A 27,512-nucleotide genomic window follows, 5' to 3' on the forward strand; every position below is an offset into this window, starting at 1 on the left:
CTGGAAGTAAAATAAAAGTTGGGAAGATAAAGGGAAACTGTGAAATTAAATTATCAAGCAACATAAAATGAATTTTCTTTAGGCACAGGTTAAAAGTCAAAATGAGGGGATAAAATCAAAGCCAGCAAAATGTCAGAAATATATAATCACTTACTTACAAGAAAGGCTGATCAACTGGAAACATATTTAAAATAAATAGGAAAATATTAAATATATGAATCAAGCTCAATAAAACTCTTGTGTCTCAATAAAATTCTCAATGTTTATGGATTATATCTGTGTATTAAAAGAAAACGGAGCCACCATTAAATGCATTTAATAATTTGATACATGACTGGTGGATATCTCTTGTTATGCCTATATTTAAGAAGGGAAGTAAACTATAATCCTAGGATATATTCTGTCGTCAGTGGCAGGAAAATTAATGGAACACCAAATGAAGTTAGAGACACAACAAATAATAAGTGGAATGATTTCAAAAAAAATTTTTTTTTAATTTTTTAATTTTTAATTTTATTTACAGCGTGGTAACAGGCCCTTCCAGCCCAACGAGTCCGCGCCGCCCATTTTAAACCCCCAAATTAACCTACCCGTACGTCTTTTTAGAATGTGGGAGGAAACCGGAGCACCCGGAGGAAACCCACGCAGACACGGGAGAACGCACAAGCTCCTTACAGACAGCGGCGGGAATCGAACCCCGATCACTGCCGCTGTAATAGCGTTGCGCTAACCGCTACGCTACCGTGCCGAAATAGTTGTGGAAGTAGCAGAGAAAGATGCAAGGTTGATGCAATAGATAAAGTTTGTTTAGAGGCTCTTGATAAGGTTGGAGTATGGAAAATCAAGAGGCAAAGAACAGAATACGGCTTAGGTGGTTCAAGATAACCCAAGAAAGTAGGAATAATGAATAGAGTTAGAAAGTGGAGCTTCACAAGTGTCTCAGCATTCCAAGGGCATTTCATTTTGACTGTGGAGATGAATTCCTTATGAATTCAAACAAATGAATAACAAACTTAAGAGAGAAGTAAGATAGAATTTCTTAATTTGTAAAACAATAGCAACTTGAAGAGATTTTCAGAAAGAATAATGTATACAGATATAATGATAATAGCTTTTTCTCTTTTATTGAATCTATGAGCCAGTAGGTCAAGTGACATTTTTTGTTTTTAATTTTGACCCAATATCTTTTTTTTCTTACCATGTTCTCATTAATGAATGCCTCATGCACTTTTCTTCTGCCCTGGCTTTGCTTGAGGGTAACTTTAAAAACTAGTCCACATTTATGAAGTTTAACTAATAATCTGACCTACCCATTCAAAACAAATGCTTCTCTTTGAAGAATTTAAGCAATCGTTGATGCTTTTAAATTCCACAATCTGATTGTAGCACAATACATGACTTCAGTTTACAAATTTCATATTGAATTTGCAATATAGTTTGTGCTGTCAACAAATAACAACAATATAGTTTTTATCTTCACTTGTAGCATTGCCATCATCGATTACAACATTACAGACCATCAAATGTCAGATGACTTTCGTAATGAGCAGTGAAATGTCCAGAATGTGCATTATGAATTGAAGAGTATTATGTTACTGTGGCAGCTATTCAATAACAAAACTCCAACATAACAGCCACAAATGCATTTATGAGAAAGAGAGGAGGAGGTTGGGCTTAGAGTGGGAGGTTAATACTTCCTTGAATAATTTTAAGTAAATGTCCATTCAGTATTTCTTATGAGATAAATAATTTTTGGATAAATTTTCATTCATCCATTTCCACAGTCATAATGACATGTCCTTGGAATGCAAAGAGCTGAACAAAACTATCCCCACTGCTCCTTATAAAGTAGTCCACCACAAATCCTTGCTGGGAAGTAGTTTTGCCTGAGTGTATATGTGGCTGCATCATTACTGTTGGTTTGTTAGTTTAACCTTGTTCCCATGACCTTCCTCTTACTCTCTGTCAGTTTACTTTGGATGGCTGTTCTAGTCTGGTTGTTTTATGTTCCTAAAGGATTTATGAAGAAAGTGGCATCACTATTTTTTTATTGTTAGCCAGCAAAGGCTGTGGGCCAGATGTCACTTAAAAAACATCTTCCTTCTTACCCTCAAATAATAACACAAAATAAACAATGTTCTGCCTGGGAAATGATGGGTAACTGATGTTTAAAAATCATGGGTCAGCAATAATGAGCAATAATGGACAAAATTAGGTCTAAATTATGTCTGAAAGTACAGGGGTCTTGCTATGGAAGAGTGCAGTTCATTATTATAGTCTTGCAGATTGCTGCATGCAACAATTCAAGAGGAAATGAGGCCAAAGGAAGATGATGCTTTTGGCTACTGTTGGCTTCCCTGTGAAGGAAGTGTTATAATAATGAAGCCCAGGAATAGGGTCTATCCCTAGTGTTTACCTCATCGAAGTAATGAAGGTGGATAACCAATTCAGTAAACCAGACTGCTGAAATTAGATTTCCAAAGTTATGTTATTTTTCAAAGTTCTTTAAAAAAGATTTTTTTTTGGAACAAACATAGAGATTGAGTTGTATTAGCAGTTTGAATTGGTTTTTATCACAGTGGAAAGTATCAAACATCATGTTTTCAACTTGAATTGTTAGTTAAAAATCTTTCATACAGTAATGAAAATTCTGCTGCAAATCAACTTTCAGCAAGGAAACTATTGAAAAAAGAATTTTTGGGGGGGGTTGCAATCTGGCACCATTTAAATAAGGAAGGCAGTTTCAAAAGGTGGCAACATAACACAGCATAAGAATTAAGAGCAGGAGTAGGCCATTCAGCCCCTCTAGCCTCTGCTCCACCAAATCATGGCAAATTTTCTACCATAAACACCACTTTACACCAATATTCTTTTGATTATTTTAATATAAATAATCTATTGATCTCTATTTCAAATGCAGTCAGTGATTGAGCCCCCACACCACCAATGATTCACTAGAATAGATATAAGATAACAAGTAGGGGGATGGGGTGGGGAGGCATAGAAGCACAGCTAGTAGAGCTGCTGCCTCACAGCTTCAGTTCCATTCTGATCTCTGGTGCTTCTGAATGGAGTTTGCACATTCTCCCTGTGACTGTGTGAGTTTCCTCCAGGAGCTTTGGTTTCCTCCCATTTCCCAAGGATATGTGTATTGTAGATTAATTACTCTAAATGTGTAAGGGTATGGCAGAATTTCAGGATAGCTGATAGGAACATTGGAAGATTAAAATGGGATTATTGTTAGCTTAGTGTAAATAGATGTTTGATGGTTGGCATGGACTTGGTGGGCCAAAGGGCCTGTTTGACTTTTAACAAATTTCAGTCTGAAATGGCTTGCCCTTTATTTAAAGTCTGTGACTTCTGGTTCTAGACTCCTTAGCCAGGGAAAACATCCTCCACACATCAATCCCATCGAACCCTCTAAGAATTTTGTACATTTCAGTAATGTCACCTCTCATTCTTCTAAACTCTGGAGAATATATGCTTAGCCTGCTGAATCTCTCTTTGTATGACAGACATACCATCCCAGAAACTATTCTGGTAAATGTTCCTTCATAGAAAGTATATCCTCTTTTGAATAAGGAAACTAAAACAGTACGAGGCATTGAGTTCAAGAGTCAGGAAATGAGGCTGCAGCTTTATAAAACTTTAGTTAGGCCGCATCTGGAGTATTGCATTCAGTTCTGGTCGCCCCATTTTAGGAAGAATGTCAAGGCTTTGGAGAAAGTGCAGAAGAAGTTTACCAAGATGCCACCTGGATTAGAGGGTATGTATTATGAGGATAGGTTGGACAAACTTGAGTTGTTCTCCCTGGAGCAGCGGAGGCTGAGGGGAGATCTAATAGAGGTTTATGAGAGGCACAGATAGAGTAGATAGCCAGTATCTTTTCCCCAGGGTTGAAATGTCTAATACCAGAGGACATGCATTTAAGGTGATAGGGGGTAAGTTTTTTATACAGAGAGTGGTGGGTGCCTGGAATGTACTGCCTGGGGTGGTGGAGTCAATTACAATAGGGGCATTCAAGAAGCTCTTAGATAGGCACATAAATGTGAGGAAAATGGTAGGATAAGGATATTGTGTAGGCAGAAGGAATTAGTTTAGTTGGGCATTTTACTACTAATGCAATTGGATCGGCCCAACGTTGTGGGCCGAAGGGCCTGTTCCTGCGCTGTACTGTTCTATGTACTCAGTACTCTAGGTGTGGTCTCATCAAGGCCCTGTATAGTTATAATAAGACGTCTCTACCCTTGTACTCAAATCCTCTCATCATAAAAGCCAACATACCATTTGCCTTCCTATTTGCCTGTTGCACCTCCATGCTAGTTTTTGGTGACTTCTCTACAAGGATACCCAGGCCTCTTTGGACATAAGTATTTCCCAATCTCATCATCATTTTAAAAAAACTCAGCATTTTTGCTTTTTCTGTTAAAGTAGATAACCACACATTTTTCCACATTGTGATCCCTCCTCCATGTTATTGCCCACTCACTCAGCTTGTCCATATTCCCCCTTAAGCCTTTTTGCAACCTCACCATTACTCACGCTTCCACTTATTGTTTTAGTTCCTCATTTATACTTGGTTGTCCAGTATTTTGTGTAAGTTTTTTGTCTTTTCAAAAAGTAATTGTTAAATCCTCTACTATTTCCTTTGATCTCACTATAAATTCTCTGATCTCTATCTGTAAAGAATCCACATTTGCCTCCTCTGACTCTTTTTACATAATTGCAGAAGCTCCCACAGTACATCTTATTTTATGTTTCTTGCCAGTTCACTCACATTATTTTCACGCTCTTCACTTTCTGGCTGCATTTCACAACTGATGCAGCACCGACCTACATAAAGCTCCAGGCTGACTTGCAGGATGCTTTTTGAACGACTCTTCCTGTGGCTGTGCAGATTACCACATTTGTAACATTAGCTTTGGAAGGTGGCTGAAGTTAGGGCATGTGGCAAACTTCTATCCTGATTCTTAGTGATTTTAGCTGCTGGAGTACATTCTGTATTCAAGATTGGACTCCTGCCAAATGCAGCAGAGTTCCACAGAGGAAACCTATAGATTTTTTTGTGGAGCTCTCCTGACATTAATCAATGTCTGGCTGGAGGAAGAGAAGTATTCAGGGCATTTAGACCATTTTTGGAAAAAAGATCAAGTCATGCCAGAAATGAACATAGCTAGAACCTAGAATTCGACTTGCAATGAAGAAATGTAATATAAGGAATTGAAAGGCCAAAGTTGAGTAGATATTTGAAATGAAAGCAAATTTTTGGTGTGCAAGTAATATAGAAGAAGAAAATTTGAAAGAAGTTGTGGAAATAAGTAAGAAAAGAAACCAGGATGTTGAAGGAATTGAAAAAATTTGCAAAGAAGGCAATGTGAATTAAAGTATATCTATCAATGCAAACAGTATGAAAAGTAATAACTAGAGCTATTGTTTAATGTGAAAAGTAATGACATAACAACTAAAGCTCAGTCAAGAATGGCAATTACGTTGTCACTGGGAATAGAAAAAGGTGAAGTGTGGCAAAATTAAATAGATCCAATTTCTAGGCAATTGTGTCACACAGTACTATTTTTTTTCTCCAGTACTATGCAATCAAAATTTAATGTAATCCAGAGTAAATAGAACTAGTGATTATTGCCAGGTGAAATCACTGCAATTACAAAATTACATTGGACATTTCTGTTCAAGATCAACATTATCACATCCAACATATTTGCAACGTCATACATATACATAACCTTCAATGCTATTTGAAGCCTTCCTGGCATAAATTGGAGCTCACAGGTCCAGAAAACAAATATTATTGGGCATTCGCTAAAAACAATGAGGGTAACCTGTTGAATTATATTTAGACAACATTTAAAAGGCCTCTTGGTTCGCAACAGGTCACAATTAGGCAGCTCCAAAACTGACTGGAGACTACTCACACACCTGTCAAAGGGCTTAAGTTGTGCTCAAACTGACAGTAATGAATTTGCTATTGATGATTTCATTTAACAGGTGCTTCAGTGGACACTATGCCCACAACAAAAAATACCCTCTTTTCCAACTTGGAGAAGTGTTGCTTCATTTGGGTGGCATCCCTTTTATTGCTGGAAATTTCCTTCTCAGTGGAGGATATGAAGCAAATAAATTCTCAATTATTTATTTATAGGTTTGAGTAACATGTGGAGGTTGTGGTGGTGAGGGAAGAACAGCTGTCTATGGGAAATATGGGACAAGAACTTATACTTATGTTTTTGCATGTTTCTGTCTAACCAAGTGTCAGCATTAAACAACACTATCTATAGTGCAATAGAGGTCACCTTGGCATATTTTTTTTCCTTTATATGTAGGTTCTCCTTCCTGACATGTATCTTATTCACCCTTTCATCATTTTCTCTATAAAAGAACCTTGATGCTCTCTCCATTTCCTCTCTGCCCTCTTTCATTTCTGTGGCAGTCATAATGCATGTTATTGATATCTGGCTGCCATGGGAAGTCTGTCTTATTGGGCTGACACCCTTCTCCAATAGCTGCACAGCAAAATGATCACAACATGATAAATTGGGACTGCCCCCAACCTCCCACATTAATGCTATTGCACATCTGTTCATAGCCACTTCAGCAATCTATTTGAGGGTCCAATTTAGGTTAGCATGGCATACAATGATGTTTTAGTACATTGAATTGTGGTCTAGGTAATCAAAGTCAGAAATGATCCAAGGGATATTTATTTTAGACTATCTAAACAATGCAAGGAAAATTGAGCATGAAATTTGTACATAATTATGAACTATGAAATTTAAACTTTTGGTGATTTTAATTATCCAAGATTAGATTGGGTGAGATAAATCTTTGTGATGAGAAAGTGCAGTGGTCTTATTGGCATGTGCTTAAAATAGTTTTCTATCATATGGAGTTGCAGAAGCTTTTGGAAAGGTTTATCTATTATTTTATTGGTTTATTATTGTCACTTGTACCGAGGTACAGTGAAAAGCTTGTCTTACAAACCGATCGTACAGGTCAATTCATTACACAGTGCAGTTACGTTGAGTTAGTACAGAATGCATTGATGTAGTACAGGTAAAAACAATAACAGTACAGAGTAAGGTGTCACAGCTACAGTGAAAGTGCAGTGCAATAAGATGCAAGGTCACAACAAGGTAGATCGTGAGGTCATAGTCCATCTGATCGTATAAAGGAACCGTTCAATAGTCTTATCATAGTGGGGGTAGAAGCTGTCCTTAAGTCTGGTGGTACGTGCTCTCAGGCTCCTGTATCTTCTACCCAATGGAAGAGGAGAGAAGAGAGAATGTCCCGGGTGGGTGGGGTCTTTGATTATGCTGGCTGCTACACCAAGACAACAAGAGGTAAAGACAGAGTCCAAGGAGGGGAGGCTGGTGTCCGTGATGCACTGGGCTGTGTCCAGACAAACAGTGGAGGGTCAGGGTTCATGTAGCTGCAGGTATGTTGTCATAGGGTTTGAATCATGGCACCTTTATTTAAAGAGGATAACTATAGGCCAGTAAGCCTCAGAACAGTGGTGAATAAATTATTGGAAAACATTGAAATGAATGGCACAAATAAGCACTCAGAGAATCAAGGATAGTCAGGATGGATTTGTTAAGGAAATACCATGTCTGACTAACTTGGTTAAATGTTTGAGGAGGTAACAAGGGCAAGATGAAGGTAATGTGTAGATAAGCAGATTATTCAGTAAATTAAAGGCCATTAGTATCCATGGGAAAGTGACAAATTTGATTCACAACTGGCTAAGTGGGAGAATGCAAAACGACAGAGATCTAGTGACCAGAAGGTTGTAAGCAGCAGGTTTCAGAGGGCTCAGTACTATCTCCCTTGTTTTTCATGATGTGCATTAATGACTGAAGTAAATTCAAGACTAAATGGACCAGTTAATTAAGTACAAAGGTGACAAATGGAATTCAAACTGGAGAAGTGTGAGTTAATGGGCATGGGGGAAGCTGACATTCTGAGGGAATACACATTAAGTTAGAGGATACTCAAAAGTGTAGATAAACGGAGGGATCTTGGAGTGCATAGATTCCCATGGGTAACCAGGAATGTAGATAAGGTGATTAAGAAGGCAAATGGAATATTTGCCTTTATTGGCTGAGGCACACGATATAAGAGCATTGGTTTATTATTGTCACTTGTACTGAGGTACAGTGAAAAGCTTGTCTTACAAACTGATCGTACAGGTCAATTCATTACACAGTGCAGTTACATTGGGTTAGTACAGAGTGCATTGATGTAGTACAGGTAGAAACAATAACAGTATAGAGTAAAGTGTCACAGCCACAGAGAAAGTGCAGTGCAATAAGGTACAAGGTCACAGCAAGGTAGATTGTGAGGTCATAGTCCATCCCATCGTATAAGGGAACCGTTCAATAGTCTTATCACAGTGGGGTAGAAGCTGTCCTTAAGTCTGGTGGTACGTGCCCTCAGGCTCCTGTATCTTCTACCCGATGGAAGAGGAGAGAGAGAGAGAATGTCCCGGGTGGGTGGGGTCTTTGATTATGCTGGCTGCTTCACCAAGATAGCGAGAGGTAAAGACAGAGTCCAAGGAGGGGAGGCTGGTGTCCGTGGTGCGCTGGGCTGTGTCCACAACTCTCTGCAGTTTCTTGCGGTCCTGGGCAGAGCAGTTGCCGTACCAAGCTGTGATGCATCCAGATAGGATGCTTTCTATGGTGCATTGATAAAAGTTGGTGAGTGTCAAAGGGGACAAACTGAATTCCTTTAGCCTCCTGAGGAAGTAGAGGTGCTGGTGAGCTTTCTTGGCTGTGGCATCTATGTGATTTGACCAGGACAGGCTATTGGTGATATTCACTCCTTGGAACTTGAAACTCTCAACCTCAGCACCATTGATAAACAGGAGCATGTGCACCACCTCCCTTCCTGAAGTCAATGACCAACTCTTTTGTTTTGTTGACGTTGAGGGAAAGGTTGTTGTCATGACACCATTCCACTAAGCTCTCCATCTCCTTCCTGTACTCTGACTTATCACTGTTTGAGATACGGCCTGCGACGGTGGTATCATGTGCAAACTTGTAGATGGAGTTAGAGCATAATCTGGCCACACAGTCATGAGTGTATAGGGAGTAGAGTCGAGGGCTGAGGACTTAGCCTTGTGGGGCACCAGTGTTGAGAATAATCATGCTGGAGGTATTGCTGCCTATCCTCACTGATTGCAGTCTGTTGGTTAGAAAGTCAAGGATCCAGTTATAGAGGGTGGTGTTGAGTCCGAGGTCTCGGAGTTTAGTGATGTTTGCTTGGGATTATTGTACTGAAGGCAGAGCTGTAGTCAATAAACAATAGTCTAACGTATGTGTCTTTACTGTCCAGATGCTCCAGAGCTGAGTGTAGGGCCAGGGAGATGGTGTCCGCTGTAGACCTGTTTCAGCGAACTGCAGTGGGTAAAGATTGTCTGGGAGGCTGGAGATGTTGCATGCCATGACCAACCTCTCAAAGCACTTCATGATGGTGGATGTAAGAGCCACTGGTCGGTAGTCATTGAGGCATGTTACCTTGCTTTTCTTCGGTACCGGAATGATAGTGGTCTTCTTAAAACAGGTGGGAACCTGAGATTGAAGCAGGGAGCGGTTAAATATGTCCACAAATACTTCTGCCAGCTGATCAGCACAAGATCTGAACACACGGCCAGGGACACCATCTGGCCAGATGCTTTCCTCGTGTTCACTCTCCAGAAGACTGATTTTATGTCCTCAACAGTGACCACAGGTTCAGTTGCATTGGAGGCTGTCATATAAAATACTAATTAGCCCACAGCTGGAACATTGTGTACAGTTCTGATCACTGCACTAAGGAAAGGATGTGATGGTACTCAAGAGAATGCAGAAGATAAGTACAAGGATGTTGTCAGGACTGGCAGAAAGACAGACCATGCTGCGGTTGTCTTCTGTAGAATAAAGGAAACTGAGGGTAGATTTATTTGAAGTCTACAAAATTACAAAAATCCTAAGCAGAATGAATATGAAGGACATATTTCGCTTGGCAGAGTTTGATAATCAGGTGACATAGATTCAAGTAAATTGGTGAGGAATTTTTTTTCAATAAGAGGTGGGATGTGGGAACTGAAACAGTGTGGGAACCGAAGAACCCATCACATTTTAAAGATACTTGAATGAATACTTGAAGAGCTATAAACTATAAGGTTACAGACAAGCTGGGAAGTGGAAATAACCTTAAATGCTCCATTTTTACTTGCCTGGCACAGACATCATGGACCAAATAACATCCTATTATTCTATGAATAAAATTCAGGTCCGACAAACAAAGTCAGAAAGTTGATAAAAAATATTTTACGGCAACAAAGAAGGAACTACCACTTAACCTGGTTCTAATGGAATGAGCAGATAACATTAAAGTAGTAGGGACATTTAGCAAACAACAATCATAAAATAATTTGATTCTAAGAAATAATAGAAAATTAAGAAAAATGAGAACAAGGGCATTTTATTTTAAAAAGCCAGTTATAATGAAATAAAGCACGTCCTTGTCCAGAGCAAATTGAATTACAAATTGAAATACCAAACATTGAAATAGAAAATTGAAGGGTACATGCAAAGCAGATCCCGGGAAAGGGGAAAGGGACTGCAACGAATTTTAACCTAAATGGGACATTTCATACTTACAAAAAAGGATAATTACAAAGAAAGGCAGAGCCAAAATGATAATAAAAAGAAGAAAGCCAGAAGTGAATTAACTGTTAACAAAAGAAAAAGGGCAATAATAAGAATTTCAACAAGTTTTCACAATTACATGATGCCTCAGCTCAATATTCATATTTTCCCATCCATATATAAAAAGAAAGTAAATGAGAAAGGGGCAATATTTGAGGAGCTAAATAATTCATAGTGAATAGAAGAAGTTTCCCATCAGGATAATCATCATTCAAAATTAAATTAATACTTGAAATTAACTTAAATAAATATGGCCAAATTGGATTTTACTTTGGTTCAAGTCTTTGTTGATATACATGAGAATAAAAATTGAAGTTGTAACCACTAAGCAGAGTGAACTGCTACACTTACATACTCTAATAAAATATAATTCTTTTTGTTCTTTATTGTTGATAAAGTTTCTTGTACTATTTTTTCTGTTTAACAGTTTTTCCCTTGTTTAAAGCAGTAAGGCAAATAAAACACTGTTGGGTACAATTAAAAGGGGCCCTATATCATTTAGCCAGAGTGACATGGCTAGAAAAGCATTGTTTTCTGTATCAGCATATTACCAGCTATAGACATGTTCTGCAATATTGACTGACTGCCCCAGGAGGAGAAGTAGTAGGCTTGGCCATTGATGTTATCACAATAAGCTAGTGAGGAAAGGTTCAGCCAGGGTTCCCGTTACTCATCACTCTCCAGTGACCTGTGGTAAGAAAGCACAGATATGGGCATCAGATGAGGCCAAGATTGGGCCACTGATGTCACTGCTCCTAAATAGTCTATTTACAAATTAATAAAAGTCATTTGGGAAAGATAGCAGAAATTTTCTGGAAAAGGCAGCTATGGAAATCTTTCTATGGACCCATCGTATGAATCAAAGGTGAAATGCTGCAGTGCAGCAGGAAAGATATTTATAATATCTGCAGAATTATATCCCAGAAGGCCTTCACAGGATGAAAGGAGAGAAAAAATAGTAGCACTGAATTAGTGATAAAGTAAATTAAAAATCTGAGATAACCTAAATAAATACCATCACAATTGCTCATAGTGCAGTGGACATTTTATGCTCTCTTGCTGCCATTCGTTTGCAATAGATTCAAAAGATCTAATTTTCATGGCTGTCTGTTCCAGTAAACTCTTATCAACTCTATAATGACATCCCTTTAAGTAAACATCATAAAGTGGAAAACAGAAATGACTGAGATCTGTAAGATGTGAAATAACTCAGGCTCATTGAAGGAGACATAAAAAGCAAAAAATTATTTTTTACAGAAGGAAAATAAGCAGCTGTTAATGCCCTTAACAGGGACAACTTTGTTAGCATACTGACATGTGCAGGAATGTAGCAGAAATGTTGCTTCTGCCAGTTTTATTACAGCTCATCTCTATCTGCCTTTCTTTAAAGCCAGCTGAAAACAACCCATCCACTTCCACCCCCATGGTAAGAAAAATGTATTGCAGGTCTCCTTACACAACAAATGCATGTATTTTGTTTGTTCTTGTGTATTGTCTTTTAAAACTGAGTTTTGAGCTTATCTTCTCTGCTTGTGACCATGATTTTGCAGTCTGTGTTAACATATTGTGAAGTGTGCATCATTTTGTAAATATTTTCATTTGTGACTTTTCTTTCAATTCTTGTGAGATTATTGTTACGAACCAGCAACAAAAGAAACACACTGAGTCATGTATGTGTTTAAAAACTACTTTATTAATAACTACTTATGATAATAAGAAAAATAAAAGTAAAACTGTTAGAATGCTAGAAGTAAAAATGTTAAATCTTAAACATTAACCCCACAAACTAAACTCGAAGTGTGTGTGTGGCAAATTCCCAAACTCCAAGTCCAGGAATGATTCTTAAAGTTCAGTTCAGTAAGCCGTAAGGTGAAACGTGAGCAAAGGCTTCTTCAACACCACAGTTGACTGAAGATAAGACGTAGCTGTAGGGAGAAAATAGAGAGTAATTACGAAATCCAAATGTTCCACTTTGAAACCCAAACGACACCTCAGTGTTTACTCAGCAGTAACTACTCCACTTCATCTTCCTCACCCCGAAAGGCTCTCGAATCGTGGCCGTCCACACAAATACCTGTTTCCTTCTACAGGTTAATGACAAAGTGGACTCCACTGGATTACTCCAAAAATCCATACGTGGATTGTAGTGACAGGCACAGTTATTGTTTCTCATCCATCGATTGAGAAAGTAGCAGGCTGGTGTCCTTCTCCTCTCCCCTCCCCTCCTCTCCCCTCTGCTCTGACTGACTGCTTCAAAAACATCATTACGTCCTTTATCTTCTGTTGTTGTAACCACGCCACACTCACTTATTCTCTATCTTAAAGGGACATTCATCAGTAGTAACCTAGTCCGTAACATTACGCAATGGATTCCAAAGAGCTTTATCTACCATTAAATGTTCTGGTTACCTAACAAAATAGTCTATTTGTCATAGTAAGATTAAGTTCTGCTTTTGTTTTAAGGGAATAAAAGAGAACATTTTGAGTGTAAAGCAATTTGAAATGATCAGTTATTATTTTTTCTTCAGAGTATTATTTTCAATTTGTTGAATAATGCTAAACTCTACAAAGCTGCATCCATGATTCTATATTTGAAAGAAAGAAGGGACGGTCTGCTGATACAGCTCATTGGGTTCACAACAGGTTATTGATTTCAATCATGCAAGTGCATTTCCAATCAGAATAAATCTCAGGGTGGAGCATCCCAAAGACCATTCTTGCACCCACCCATGTCACTTTTGGAATTAACAAAGAATTTGACAGTGGCAAGATGTATAAAATACATGCATAAAAGTTCACTGGGTATAAACAGTCAATATACAGCACTCTTAATTATGAAAAAAGCTCTCACTTTTGTCACTAAGTTTAAGTCAAGCAGTTAATCATTTTGGGAGGTAAAGTAGCCTCAGTATCACAGACTTCATTTCAAAATAGCACTGAACCCCTTTTGGAAAAGCCTCTTTCAGGTGTGTTACGATATTAAAAACAGAATAATGTGATGTAAAGGAATATTTAAAACAAAATATTGCAAAATGATATTCCAAAAAAAATTTAGAAAATTCATTGAAATTTCTTGCAGAAACAGACTACTTTTTGCAGGAAAATTTCAAGCATTTTATATTGTGAGAAGTATATTTAAAAATGGAAAATTGCATTTGATAAAGTTAGAGTTTTTTTAGGAATATGATAATATGAGATAATTCAAAACGTGAGCCAAGCATCGTATTTATGTACATTACTGGTCTGAATTTCTATGAAAAAATATACATCATAGAAAATCAGGGACTTAACCCAAGATTCACAAAGTGCACAATCTTCTTAAGAAACATGAGCAGGACTAGACTTGTCAGTTCCTTGAGCCTAAAATAAAAAGAGAAAGCGCTGGAAACATTTAACTTCAGAAGCATATTTCTAGCATTTTCTGTTTTTGTTTCAGCTTTCCATTATCTGAAGTTTTTGTTTTATTTTATGGCCCCTTGAACCCTCTCTGCCACTCAGTAAGGTCATGGGTGACCTAATCTTGGACCTCAACATCACTTTCCCATGCTCTCTCCATACCCCTTGACTTCCTTGTAGTTTAAATGTCTGCCAATCTCCACCTTGAATATGTTTGACGACTGCCTCCACAAAGAATTCCAAAGATGCACGGCACTCTGAGAGAAGACATTTCTCCTCATCACCATCTGAAATGGATGATGTCTTATTCTGAAACTATGGCCCCTAGATCTAGAAAACCTTCTCAGCAGCCACACTGTAAATCCTAGAATCTTGGATATCCCCTCTTGGGTAATCATACTCTCAGCATCTACCCTGTCAATCCTGCTTTGAATCTTGCATGTTTCGGTAAGATCACCTCACAGGTTCAATCTTTCATTTGACTCCTTCACCTCATCCACAACATAGTGAACCTTCTCAGCACATCTTATCTTAAATAGAGTGATCAAATTTGTACACAGTATTCCAGGTGCAGTCTCACCAACATCTGTAAAGTTGAATCAAAACTTTCCTAATTTTATACTAGCAATAAAGGCTAACATTCTATTAATCATCATAATTACTTGCTGCATCCACATGCTTACTTCCTGTGTTTCATGTGCTAGGATCCCCAGATCCCTTTGCACTGCAACATTTCATAGTATTGTTGTATTTAAATAATCTTCCTGACAACATGGATAGCCTTGCATTTTCCAATATTATACTCCATTTAACAACTTCTTACTCACTCATGTAACCTATCTATATCTTTTTGCAGGCTCTTTGTCTTCTACTTACAACCTGCTAACCCAGCAATTTTTATATCATAATGAAATTTGAGTATAGTACACTAAGTCCCTTCATCCAAGTCATCAAGATAGAATATAAATAGTTGAGGTCCCAGTACTAATCTTTGTGACACACCACTAGTTACTGATTGCCAATCCCTGTATCCCAACTCTGATTTTTGTTAGTTAGCCATTCACCTGTCCATGTCAATATACTACCCCTGACCCCATGCACTCTTGTGCGGTAATTTTTTTTACGTAGCATCTTATTGAATGCCTTCTGAAATACAAATATACTACTTCTGCTGGTTCAGGTATATGCAACCTGTTTGTTACATCCTCAAAATGTTCTAGCAAGGTTGTAAGACACATTTCCCTTATATAAAACTATGTTGACGCTGCTCAATTGCCTTATGATTTTCCAAATGTCCTGCTATTACCTTCTTAAAAATGGATTCCAGTGTTTTCCAATGACAGATGTGAGACTAACTGGCCTTAAAGTTTCCTGCTTTCAGCTTCACCCTCCCCCCCTTTCTTGTATAGTGCTGCTACATTTATGGTTTTTAAATCCTCTTGGGCCTCTTCAGAATCCCAGGAATTTTGATAGGTTACAGTCCACATGCTTTAAGATCCCAGGATGCAGGCCATCAGGCCCTGGGAAATTGTTGGCCTTTAAGTTTGCCCTCCAAGTTCACTTTGTGTCTCCTAATGCTTGGAGGTGCCTACAGGTGCATAATAACACCCAATCACTTCCATGGTCTTCAATGGTGTATGCATGGTCTGCAAATTGTGAGGGCTACCCATGGAAATTGGCCTTCACAGCACTTGTGAAGTTGCTTCACCGCAATTAACCTGAACATGTCTGAGTTCACGAACTCCGGTTCTATGAACTGGTGGGTCTACCTTAACTTAAAAACTTAAATCTTGTAGCACCCTCTCTGGCCTCCCTGCAACCCACAGCTTGACACACACCATTCCTCAACAGCATAGTCCACAACCCAGTCATGTTCCCAGTTCCCCCAGCCTGGCTCTGGTTTCCAGAACCAATTCTTGAGATCTCGATTACCACACTTAGGGCACCTCCCTGATGTTCTGCTACATGACTCATGAACTGGACTTGGGTCCTTTGCACATTCCTCATTAATGGGACATGTGGAGGAAAGGCCTTTGAATGCTTTAATCTTGTAAGACCCCATTCATTGTGCACAGCAACTTCGATCTTGAGTGATAGAATTTGGCTGAACAAACATTTGTAGACCCACAATGCTCTACTAATTTAATGTACCTTTACAAGGGCTGGAGAATTAATTGGCCATGATATATATGTTTGAGAATACCTCTGAAATGTTACCACACAGAGTTCTATTGGGGAGTGTGGAATCAGATGGAGAACAGTAATTTTAGGTTTAAAAAGGCAGCTAAGAAACAAACAGAGAGAGAATAAAGAAAAGTTAACCAGAGTGGTTACAAGTCAGTAGTTCTGTTCTAGATTACTTGAGATCACAATGTTTGCCAATGATTTGTACATAATACATAAAAAAAATAACAGCAAGAGTATCCCAAACAATCCCTCAACCCTATTCCAGCACTAAGTAAAAGTATAGCTGACCTTTGCCCCCATTGCCATTTCCTTTCCAGTTCCCAATATTCTTGATTCCCTTGGAGTACAAATACCTCTCAATGTCAACCTTTACTCAAGGGCTGAGCATAAACAGTCCTCTAGATTAGAGAATTCCAATGAATCACAGCCCTCAGAATGAAGAAATTTCTCCTCATCTCAGTCCTAAATAGTCAATCCCTCATGCTGGCATGACACCACCTGGATCTAGACTCGTCAACCAGGGAAAATATATACACGGCTTCAGTAATTCTGTTGGTTAATATGAAAGAACACATCTCATCCTGCTAAACTAATGAAATTATAGATTTTTCCTGATTAGTCACTTCTTGTTCTACAACATTTCAGAATGTGGTTTACAAGAAGCGGAAAAATAAATTTCCAGGTAACACTAAGATGAATGGAAACTGTGAGGGGATGTTGATAAAATGACAGATTGAGCTAAAATCTGTTAGATAGAGTTTAAAGTTATGTTATTTATTTTAATAAAAGAAAGTTATAAACTTTGTGGATTTTGGACTAATACAGGTATGAGGACTAATTATGACCGGTCTTTCAAATAACCAACATTGTCACAGTTTATCAATGGCCTTCAGTGCTGGAAGTTTTAATGATTGTATTATACATTGTATGGGAGAATGCTGGGTAATGTGTATAATGTATGTACATTTTAGGCTTAACCTATTTGTTAAATAATGTTTTTCTGATGATACTTGCTGTTGTCTGTGTCCATTCTATACAGCTTCCAGATCTAATGCTACAGAGTGGGAATAATGCCAAGTGGTATATTTGGTGATGAATGGGCTAACAATTTTAATAACCAGCTGTAAAATACCTTTTGCATTCGATTATTAACAAAGGCTTTTTTTCACAAAATCTTTCTTTTGTTAAAAGTTACCAGAAAGCTATTGTGTCTGAGCTCTGGTTAAAGTTTTGTCAATAATTGGCACTTTTCATTATGTTTTGTGACCTGTTACTTTTTGTGAGGTTCTTCAGAATTCAGATGAGAACTCGAGGATCTCCATTACCTTCTTCCGTCTATTTCGGGTAATGCGCTTGGTGAAACTGCTCAGTCGAGGTGAGGGAATTCGAACTCTGCTGTGGACCTTTATCAAATCATTTCAGGTGAGAAAACTTAATAAATTTGTAGTTATAATTAATAATGACTTTTTGTTTTGCTTTTGCATAGTTAAAGCAGTTTCCTTTTTAGTATCTGGTTACAACAGAAAGTGGTTAGTTTACTTTAGTGGCTTTTTTATGGTATGCATAAGAGATTGTCCTTTTCAATGAGTTTATCTTCTGCAGACACAGCCTAAATAAGGTCTTTCTTAAAAAGGGATCACTGGAACACTCATGGTCACATTTTAAGCAGACTCATTTATTTTCAAGAACCCCATAAATCATCGTTCTAAAAGATCTGTTATTGTGGAGCTACACTGTGGTTTAATGGGGGTTTTATTTTGGAGTTCTTGTATCTTGATTCTAAAATATTCTTGATGACAGATCTTTTTTTTAAGAGAACTATGTAAAAACCTAGAAATTCTTTTCCGACGTTTTATCTGAGCTAAGGCAATGTTGTGTGTCATAAAAACATTGTTTTTAAAAGTCGCATTGAAATCACAGACCTCAACTGTAAGGTTCCCAGAAAAGCATTGTTGGACTTTCCTATGTAAAGTCATGTTATATCAGTTTCAGTATGCACTATTATGTTGATCTGGTGCAAGATCTCACTGCTGGCAGCACTAGGTCTTGCAGTTTCAACCTTGAGAGTTCAACCCTCCAGGGCTACAGCAAGCACTCCTGGCAGGAGGTGCTGGGGTGCTCTCTATAAGAAATAATAACACATGAGTACAGTCTATGAATGTCTACACATTAAGGAAGCACCCCTTATGAGCAAATCCCCATATCCTCTTTGTCTGCTCCTGTGGGCTGAATGGAAAGTAAATGAACCTTATGGTTTGGATGTTCTAATGCAGAAGTGAGTCACAGATTATGAGGTGTGGCTTAGATCAATGTCAGAAGCCTAGAATGATCCACAGGTTAGGAAACTGAGATTAACTGTAACCTTGACCTTCAAGGAAGTCTGGGCAGCCTTGCCTGCATGAACATTGCTTCTCAGAGAAGTCTAGGTATGAGCAAGGGTCTCTGTAACTCATGGGTGGATACTTTCTTGGGTGATGAGCACTTCACTGCCTCATCCCTTGTGGTTCTTTTGGCTGCCTGTGATCGCTCTGATACCCTTGGATTATTGCCAAGCCATCCATCAATAGAGGTTTTAGATGGAGATTGCAGTTTGGAGGATTTAAAAAAATCATTGAAAATGCAAGGAATGTTCAGTGTTAAATAAGAGCAGTATGTAAGAGCACAAGTGCTGTGGAATAGCCAAGCAAAGTATAGAGTTTGAATGATAGCTCTTTAAATTGCACAGTCTTAGTGGAAACATGATTAGTGAAAGCTGTGTATTCTGTTAGAACAGTTGTTTTCAGACCAATAAGGTTCAAAATTATGCTGAAGATAAATTTTGGGCATTGCACTATTGTTAATATCATTTGGGGAAGATTTATGCCAGAAGATGTTTCTGATGCTAATACCTCAGAAGGATGTTGATGCATTCCCCAGTAAAATTAGGGTTCAAATTTCTGGTCAGGCACTAGGAAGCTCAGAAATGGGCACAAGATTGCTCTCCTCCACGGTAAACCTAATTTCAACTGCACAACACCATTTTGTTTTCAATGTTGTGAGAAGAAATTTCTAGGTCAACATCTTTAATACAATCCAAACAAGCAGTTTACTTCAAGTTAATGGACCAGTTGTGAAGCAATGTTCCTTTAAGGCATGTTGTTATGTACTGATTTTCACGGTCATGGTTCAATATTTTCATCAACATGAATTATTTTCATTATTCAACTTTGATGTTGGAGTAAATGGTTTATAAATCATGGAAAATTTGTTACATCTAGTTATTCTTTGAAGCATGGTTGAATTTGATGAAAAGATATCATGCCACTTAAGTGTTGTTGCCTGAAGCCAACATGTCCAGTTTGAAAGATCCTGGACTATAAACTGGTGAGTTTCATCAGACTTAACATCAGTTGACTTCAGCTGCATCAATAAATTTACAGATATTTATCGTAATTCATGATCCATTCCATGTTTATATAATTTTATAAAGGGACAAATGCTTCCAACAGGAAAAATAAGCATATTATCTAAATGGTGAAAAATTGCAGAGCTCTGAGTTGCAGAGAGATCTGGACTGCCCTAGCATGTCATTTACAAAAAGGCTAGTATCCAGGTGCAAGTAATTAGGAAAGCTAACAGAATAATATTACATATTACCAGGGGAATTGAATACAAAAGTAATGAGGTCATGTTTTAGTTGTATAGGGCACGTGTACAATATTAGCCTCCTTATTTAAAGAAGGACATTAATGCATTAGAAGCAGCTCAGGGATTGTTTATGAGACAAATACCCAGCTTCGGTAGGTTGTCGTAGGAGGAAAGGGCTAGGCTTCTGTCAGCTGGAGTTTAGAAAATTGAGATCTGACTTGATTGAAACATATAAGATCTTGAGGGGGTCTTGACATGGTGGATGTGGAAGGGACATTTCCCTATGTAGAAGAATCTAGAGCTAAGGATCACTGTTTAAAAATAAGAGGCCCCTTTTTAATAAAGAGGTGAGGAGAAAATTTTTCTCTCAAAGTGTTGGAGTCTTTGGAACTCTCTTCCTCAAACACAGTGGAAACATACTCTTGGGATATTTTTAAGCCAGGGGTAGACAGATACTTAATAAGCAATGAGGTGCAAGGTTTGCGCAGGTAGACAGAAATGCAGAGGTGAGTTTACAGTCAGATCAGCTATTGGACTATTGGATGGCGGAGCAGGCATGTGCCCTACTCCGGCTCCAAACTTGTATGTTCTTATGCCTGAAGTCTTCTTTGAAGCTATCAGAAAAAAATGCCCACTAGATGCAAGAACATACAACAATAAGAAACAGAATCAGATAAGTCTGCTTTGACATTCAATGGAATGATGGTTGATCCCACATTCCTGCCCAAACCCCTTAATAACTTGTAACATCATTCACAAGTAGTTAAAACTCATCATAAATCTTTAATATATTCAACATACACTTATCTCTGGGATAGAAAATTTCAAAGATTTTGCATCTCTCTGAAAAAAAATTCTCCTCATCTCAATCCTAAATATCTGATCCTTAACAAGAGTCCTTATCCAGATTCTCCACGCTGAGAAAACAATTTCTCTCCACCTACTTTGCCAAAACATCTAAAAATGTTATATTTTAAAGAGATCACCTCTCATTCTTCTAAACTTAAGGGAATGTAATCTCATTTTTGTCATTCTCTTCACATAGTACTATCCTCATCCTAGAAGTCAGTCAAAGTGGAGTTTTTCACAAGAAAAACATAAATTAAACATAATTTTTTACAAGAAAGAACACTAGAACAAAAAAAAAACAAAGTCCATGTACCAGACCATGATGCAATCAATCAAGGTACTTTGTTGCAGTTGTCCAAGGCAAATATGTCTTTCCTCAGATAAAGAGACTAAAGGATTTCATGGTGCTCCAGCTGTGGTCTCACAGCAAAGATTTATATAATCACAGGAAGATTTCCCAGTCTAGAACGTCAATGAACAGTGCAACATTTTTATGTGTTATGCAATAGGATTTTATCAGAAACCTAATGTTGGTACTTAATATTCACCAATGTACTTCCATTGTTGCCCTTATTGCCAGATATATATATGAATAGAGGACTAATGACTGTAGGAATAATACAAACAATTGACCTCGTGCATAATTTATTTCAAATACACAACACGAAGAACAGCGCAGGCCTCTACTGCAAAAGCATGAATTAATCAGAGCTAAGGCCCTGCACTTGTCCTTCTTAAAAGGCCCCACCTTAGTTGGGTGACTTTTGGAAGAGTCTAGTAGTAAAGGATCTTCCTTAATGTATGTTCCTGTTTTTTTGCTTAAGAATATCATTGGTCTTTTTTCACCACTACATAAATGAAACTTTGCTTTTACCTAGAATGGATAAAAGAATGACTATCTTTTAGCAGTCACAATCCTAGCAGGTCTCCAAAATTCTGCTTGCTCTCTTGCAGTGTCATTTAAAGGCCATTCCCCTAAAAACATCAAATTTATGCAGTCATTTAAAGTGGTTGTTCAAGTTAATGCCATCTGAGAACATAATGGGCAAAAATTAATCCAGTTAAAGATGGAACACAGAACTGTGCAAAGACCCCTGGGAAACAGATTGCATTCTGAAGTGTGCCAATCTCGTTGGAGCCAATTCAGAACACCACTCAGACACTGAACTCCATCACAAGCGATATACAAACAAGAGAAAACTAATGCTGATCAAGCTCCATCACTATATTAGGCATCTCTGCTTAGCATTAAAACTTTCCTTTATGTTTCTTCTGAATATGCTCTTGGCAGTGGAAAGTACCTCATAATCACCCAAATGAGTGGCATTTCTCTGTTCTCACATATCAGTAGCCTGCTCCTAGGTTACTGACAAAGCATACTTTTAATGTACTCAATCGTATTGCTTCTGGAGATATCCAATTGCTTGCACTGTTCACCTTGTAGAGGGTCCTGTATTGAAATAGCTTTCTTTTTCTCAACAGTTCAGTGCAACACCTCTTTAAAAAGTCTATGGACAATTGTAGGTGTAATGAGCGCAGTAATGAGCACCAATGAATCAACTGCAAAATGTAATTCATAAGCTTTATTTAACAATTAATAAGCACTCTCTTTCGCTATTTAGAAAATGGAAGCGTTCTTACAGATCAAAAAGTGCTATTAACTAATAAAAACAACAATCTTTTGGAACAATTCTGTGATCCAATCCAGTGTGCACTAAATTCCTGCCTCACTCCTCTCCCCGCCCCCACAGCACCTGGGTCTGGATTTTAGAACCCACATATAAGTGGGCAGAGATACTGTCGAAATAGGTCTTGTATTCTTTTTCCAATCCATTCTAGTAGCTTTCTCTAACTGGAAGATAAAAGTTCCACCATAAGTCAGGAATTACTGCACCCAATAGCAGTACCTTTCAATGTCAGTTTATGGTGTTTTAACTTTCATTACAGGCACTACCATATGTTGCTCTTCTGATAGTTATGCTATTTTTCATCTATGCTGTGATTGGAATGCAGGTAAGTGCTTTTGTTAAGAACTGGCTTGTTCAGCGTCAAACTATATATCATTTAGAGCTCTATAATGAACACAGAGCAAAGAAAGCATAAAATTACAGCCCAACACATTTATTAGGATTGATATTTAGTATATATGCTGCTAAATGTTGATGTTTGATTTAATATTGTTACACACATTATAGCACTTATTAAATTGTGTTGAATTAATGAGTAGTACTCTTGCTGCTGTATGCAAGAAGACATAGCTGCCTTTCTCCAGCTAAGTGTAGTCCTCCCACAACAGTGGAACTTTTGCCAATCAGAAGAACCATCTAAATTTTTTTAAATATCATGTTATCTGAGATATTTTTGAAGACTTATCAAGTAGAAATTATATGTCCTTCTCCCACTACCTTTCAAACAAAGCAAGAAGTAATTAATTCATCATAAATAATGACAGCCCATCTGACATGCCTACCAGCAGTTTGGGGTTTCTTCCCATCTTAATTCCTTGAAACCAGAACAATAGAGCCTGCATTAATCCATTCATTCATGCTGCTCCCAATACAAGCATAATCATGCTGAGAAACTCAGTTGTATCACTGTATCTACCCACAAGCACTAGATATCCAAAATAATGGCGTACATAGAACATATATAGAACATAAAACAGTTCCACTTAGGAGCAGGCCTTTCGGCTCACAATGTCTGTGCTGACCATGATGCCAAATCAAACGAATGCCATCTGCCTGCACATGGTTAATAGTCCTCCATCCCCTTCCTGTTCATATGGCAGTCTAAGTGCCTCTTAAATGTTCCTATCATATTTGTTTCCACCAACTGCCCTGGCAGCAAAATCCATGCACCTACCACTTCTGTGTAAAAAAAATTTGACTTGCAAAGCTCCTTTAAACTTTCCCCATCTCACATTAAATCTATGCTCTCTAGTATTTAACATTTACACTCAGGGAAAAAGAACCTGACTACCTACCCTATGTATGCCTCTCATAATTTTATATACTTCTATCAGATCACCCCTCAGCCTCCAATGCTCCAGAGAAAACCATCCAGGTTTGTCCAACCTCTCCTTACAGCTAATACTCTCTAATCCAGGCAACATCTTGGTGAACCTCTTTTGTACCTTCTCTAAAGCCTTCACATCTTCCCTGTATTTCAGCGACCAGAACTGCACACAGTACTCCAGATGTGCACTAACCAGACTTTTATACAACTGCAACATGACTTGTCAACTTTAATATTCAGTGTCCTGATCCAGTAAGGCAAGGATGCCAAATGCCACCTTTACCACCCTATCTACTTGTGTTACCACTTTCAGGGAGCTATGGACTTGCACCCCAAGATCCCTCAGTGCATCAGTGATTCAGAGGGTCCTGCCATTTACTGTATTCTTTCCCCTGAGATTTGACTTCCCAAAGTGCAACACCTCACACTGGATTAAACTCCATCTGTCATTTCTCTGCCCATATCTGCAATTGGTCCATATCCTGCTGTATCCTATGACAACCTTCCTCATTATCCACAACTCCACCAATTTTTGTGCTCTCTGCAAACATACTAATCAGACCATCTATATTTTCATCCAAATCATTGATGTAATTTATATAACAAGCAACAAAGGTCCCATCACTGATCCTGTAGAACACCACTGGCCACAGATCTCCAGTCAGAATAACACCCCTCCACCACTACCTTTTGTCTTCTATGGCCAAGCCAATTTTGAATCCAATCTACCAAGTCTCCATGGATCCCATGTGCCTTAATCTTCTAGGTCACCTAACCACAAGGGTGATTGTTGAACGGTTTACTAAAGTCCATGTAGACAACGTCCACTTCCCTACCCTCATTAGTCATCTTTGTCACCCCCTCAAAAAACTCAATCAAGTTTGTAAGACATATCCACCCCTGCACAAACCCATGCTGACTATCCCTAATAAATCCATGCTTTTCCAGCTGTGAGTAAATCCTATTCCTAAGAATCTTCTCCAGTAATTTCCCTACCACAACCAGTGGCCTCCTCTACACTGGTGAGACCAAACGCAGATTAGGTGACCGTTTCACAGAACATCTGCACTCTGTCCATAACCGCGATCTACATCTCCCCATTGCCAGTCACTTCAACTCCCCCTCCCACACTATCACTGATATGTCAGTTCTCAGCATCCTCCACTGCCAGGAGAATTCCAAGCACAAACCAGAGGAACAGCACCTCATTTTCCATCTTGGAACCTTGCAGCCTAACGACATGAACATTGAATTCTCCCACTTTAAGTAATCCCACTCACCTCGCCCACCCCCTTTCCCACCATGCTTCTTCTCTTCTTCCCTTTCCTAGCCTCTTTTTTTTCTACCTTTTTTTCTCTCCCTCCTTACCTTTGACCCATCCCCCAGTGGATCTGCTCTCCCCTCCTCCCCCTCACCTGCCTATCACTATCTCCTACCTGCATCTACCTATCACCACCTTGTGCCCACCCCACCTCCCCTCTTTTGTCCACCTATCACTGCTCTGCTCTTCTCTCCTATATATTGGGCTACCCCTGTTCCTATCTTCAGTCCTGAAGAAGGATCCTGACCCGAAACTTTGGCTTTTCTCCACGGATGCTGCCTGGCCTGCTGAGTTCCTCCAGCATCATAGTGTTTTTCATTTCCTTACCACTTCTCACCTGCCTATAATTTCCTAGTTTGTCCCTATTGCCCATCTTAAACAAAGGAAGAACATTGGCTATTCTCCAGTCCTCTTGGACCCTGCATGTGCCTAAAGAGGATTCAAAGATCTCTGTCAGGTTCCCAGCAATCTCCTCTCTTGTCTCTCTCAATAACCTGGGATCGATCCCATCAGGCCCTGGGAACTTATCCATCTTAATGTTCTTCAAAATACCCAATCTCCTTCTCCTTCATATAACATTCCCTAGAATATCAGCATACCCCTCCCTAACTTCACGATCATGTCCTCCTCCTTGGTGAATAGCAATGTGAGGTACCCATTTAGTATCTCGCCCACTTCCTCTGGCTCCAAGCATAAATTTCATCCTATGTCCTTGAGGGGTCCTGCCCTTACCCTAGCTACCTTCTTGTATTTAATGAATGTATAAAATTACTTAAGATTCTCCTTAATCCTACTCACCAAGGACATTTCATGGTCCCCTTTAGCCCTCCTGATACCCTGTTTAAGTTCTTTCCTAGTTCCTTTATATTCTTCTGTCCGATTTCATCTTCCTAAACTTTACATTTGCTTTCATTTTCTTCTTGAATTAATTTATAGCATCTATCATTATCCAAGGTTCCTGAACCTTGCCATTCTTGTCTTTTTTTCCTCACAGGAACATGTTAGTCCTAAATTTTGACCCGCTGGCCTTTAAACGACTTCCGCATGTCAGATGTGGACTTACCCAAAACCACTGCTCCAATCTACTCTCCCATGTCCTGCCTAATACTGTTGTAATTAGCCTTCAACAAATTTAACACTTTCTCAGGAGGTCCAGTTTTACCCTTGAGAAAATATTTTTTGGTAATGCAGTCAAAAAATAGCAAGTACAAAGTTTATATAGATTTTGTGTTGAGGAATTACTTGAAAGAGGAGTGAAAGACAGAAAGATGCAGTGCTGGGGAGGGAATTTCAGATTTTGGAGCATAAACAGCTAAAAGCATTGCATCCTATGGTAGAGTGAAAAAAAGGAAGAATTATAGGAGATTAGAGTCTTCTAAGTGTATAGTTCTAGAGGAAATTATAGAGATAGGGATGATCCTATTGAAGACTTTGAAAAAAATTTTAAGAATTTTAGGTATGAACTGGCTATGAGCTGGGTCAAGATAGGCAGTTTTCTGGAGATTGGGAAACCTGTGGTAATGGAGATGATATGGAATCAGAAGCTCAACTCTGGATCAGGTAAGATATCATGTACAGTCCAGTTTGGCAGCAGACTGCGACAGGGAAATGAACAGAATTAGATGAGGGGCAACACACAAAAAGCTGAAGGAACTCAGCGAGTCAGGCAGCATCTATGGTAGGAAATGGGCAGTTGACATTTTGGATTGAAACCCTTTATCAGTCCTGATGAAGGGTCTCGACCCAAAACATCGACCGCCCATTTCCCTCCATAGATGCTGCCTGACCCACTGAGTTCCTCCAGCTTTTTGTGTGTTGCTTCAGATTTCCAGCATTTGCAATCTGTTGTGTCTCCAGAATTAGATGAGGAAGCAGGGTTGTGGTGGAGGTGTAAATATTGTCTTCTGCCTTCCCCATACTTAAGAGGAGGAAATTTCTGCTCATCCAGTATGAATGTTAACAAGCAGTGGGATGAATTTCATGCAGTGAAATGGTTGAGAGGGCTGATGGTGAGATAGAGCTCAGTGCTATTAATGCATGTGGAATCAAATGTTATGTTTTCCAGATGATGTCAACAAGAAGCCAAACATAATACAAATAAAGGATATAATAAATTAATATGAATTTGTTTGTTTCATTATTGTAGGTATTTGGTAAGATTGCCATTAGAGATGGGACTCACATTAACAGGAACAACAATTTCCAAACCTTTCCACAAGCTGTTCTGTTGCTCTTCAGGTTTGTAATCCATTTATATTTCTGAAACAATCACTCAGTTGATGCTGTCCAATAAACATTGATGCTGGTGTTTTAGTGCTGCTGATGCTTTAATTACAGACTGAGGCATCCCCTCCCTACATAAAACATTCAATATGATGAGACTTTGGAGTGTAATCACCCAAAGATGCCTT

General features: G+C 38.6%; 1 protein-coding gene across 3 annotated transcripts in view; it reads left to right on the forward strand.

The window, feature by feature from the left end:
* Positions 1–27,512, forward strand: part of cacna1c (calcium channel, voltage-dependent, L type, alpha 1C subunit) — a 550,322-nt gene that overhangs the window by 435,824 nt on the left and 86,986 nt on the right. For 2 of the 3 annotated variants that reach the window (XM_052030488.1, XM_052030490.1), the window contains 4 exons: positions 12,097–12,132; positions 17,583–17,711; positions 22,713–22,778; positions 27,248–27,339. In XM_052030488.1, the coding sequence (XP_051886448.1) occupies positions 12,097–12,132; positions 17,583–17,711; positions 22,713–22,778; positions 27,248–27,339 (323 nt within the window). Of the gene's footprint in view, positions 1–12,096; positions 12,133–17,573; positions 17,712–22,712; positions 22,779–27,247; positions 27,340–27,512 lie in introns of all 3 variants that reach the window. The other variant, XM_052030489.1, reaches the window with a different exon arrangement.

Source organism: Pristis pectinata, chromosome 15 (genome assembly GCF_009764475.1).
Source record: "Pristis pectinata isolate sPriPec2 chromosome 15, sPriPec2.1.pri, whole genome shotgun sequence".
In the NCBI taxonomy this organism is placed as follows: Eukaryota; Metazoa; Chordata; class Chondrichthyes; order Rhinopristiformes; family Pristidae; genus Pristis; species Pristis pectinata.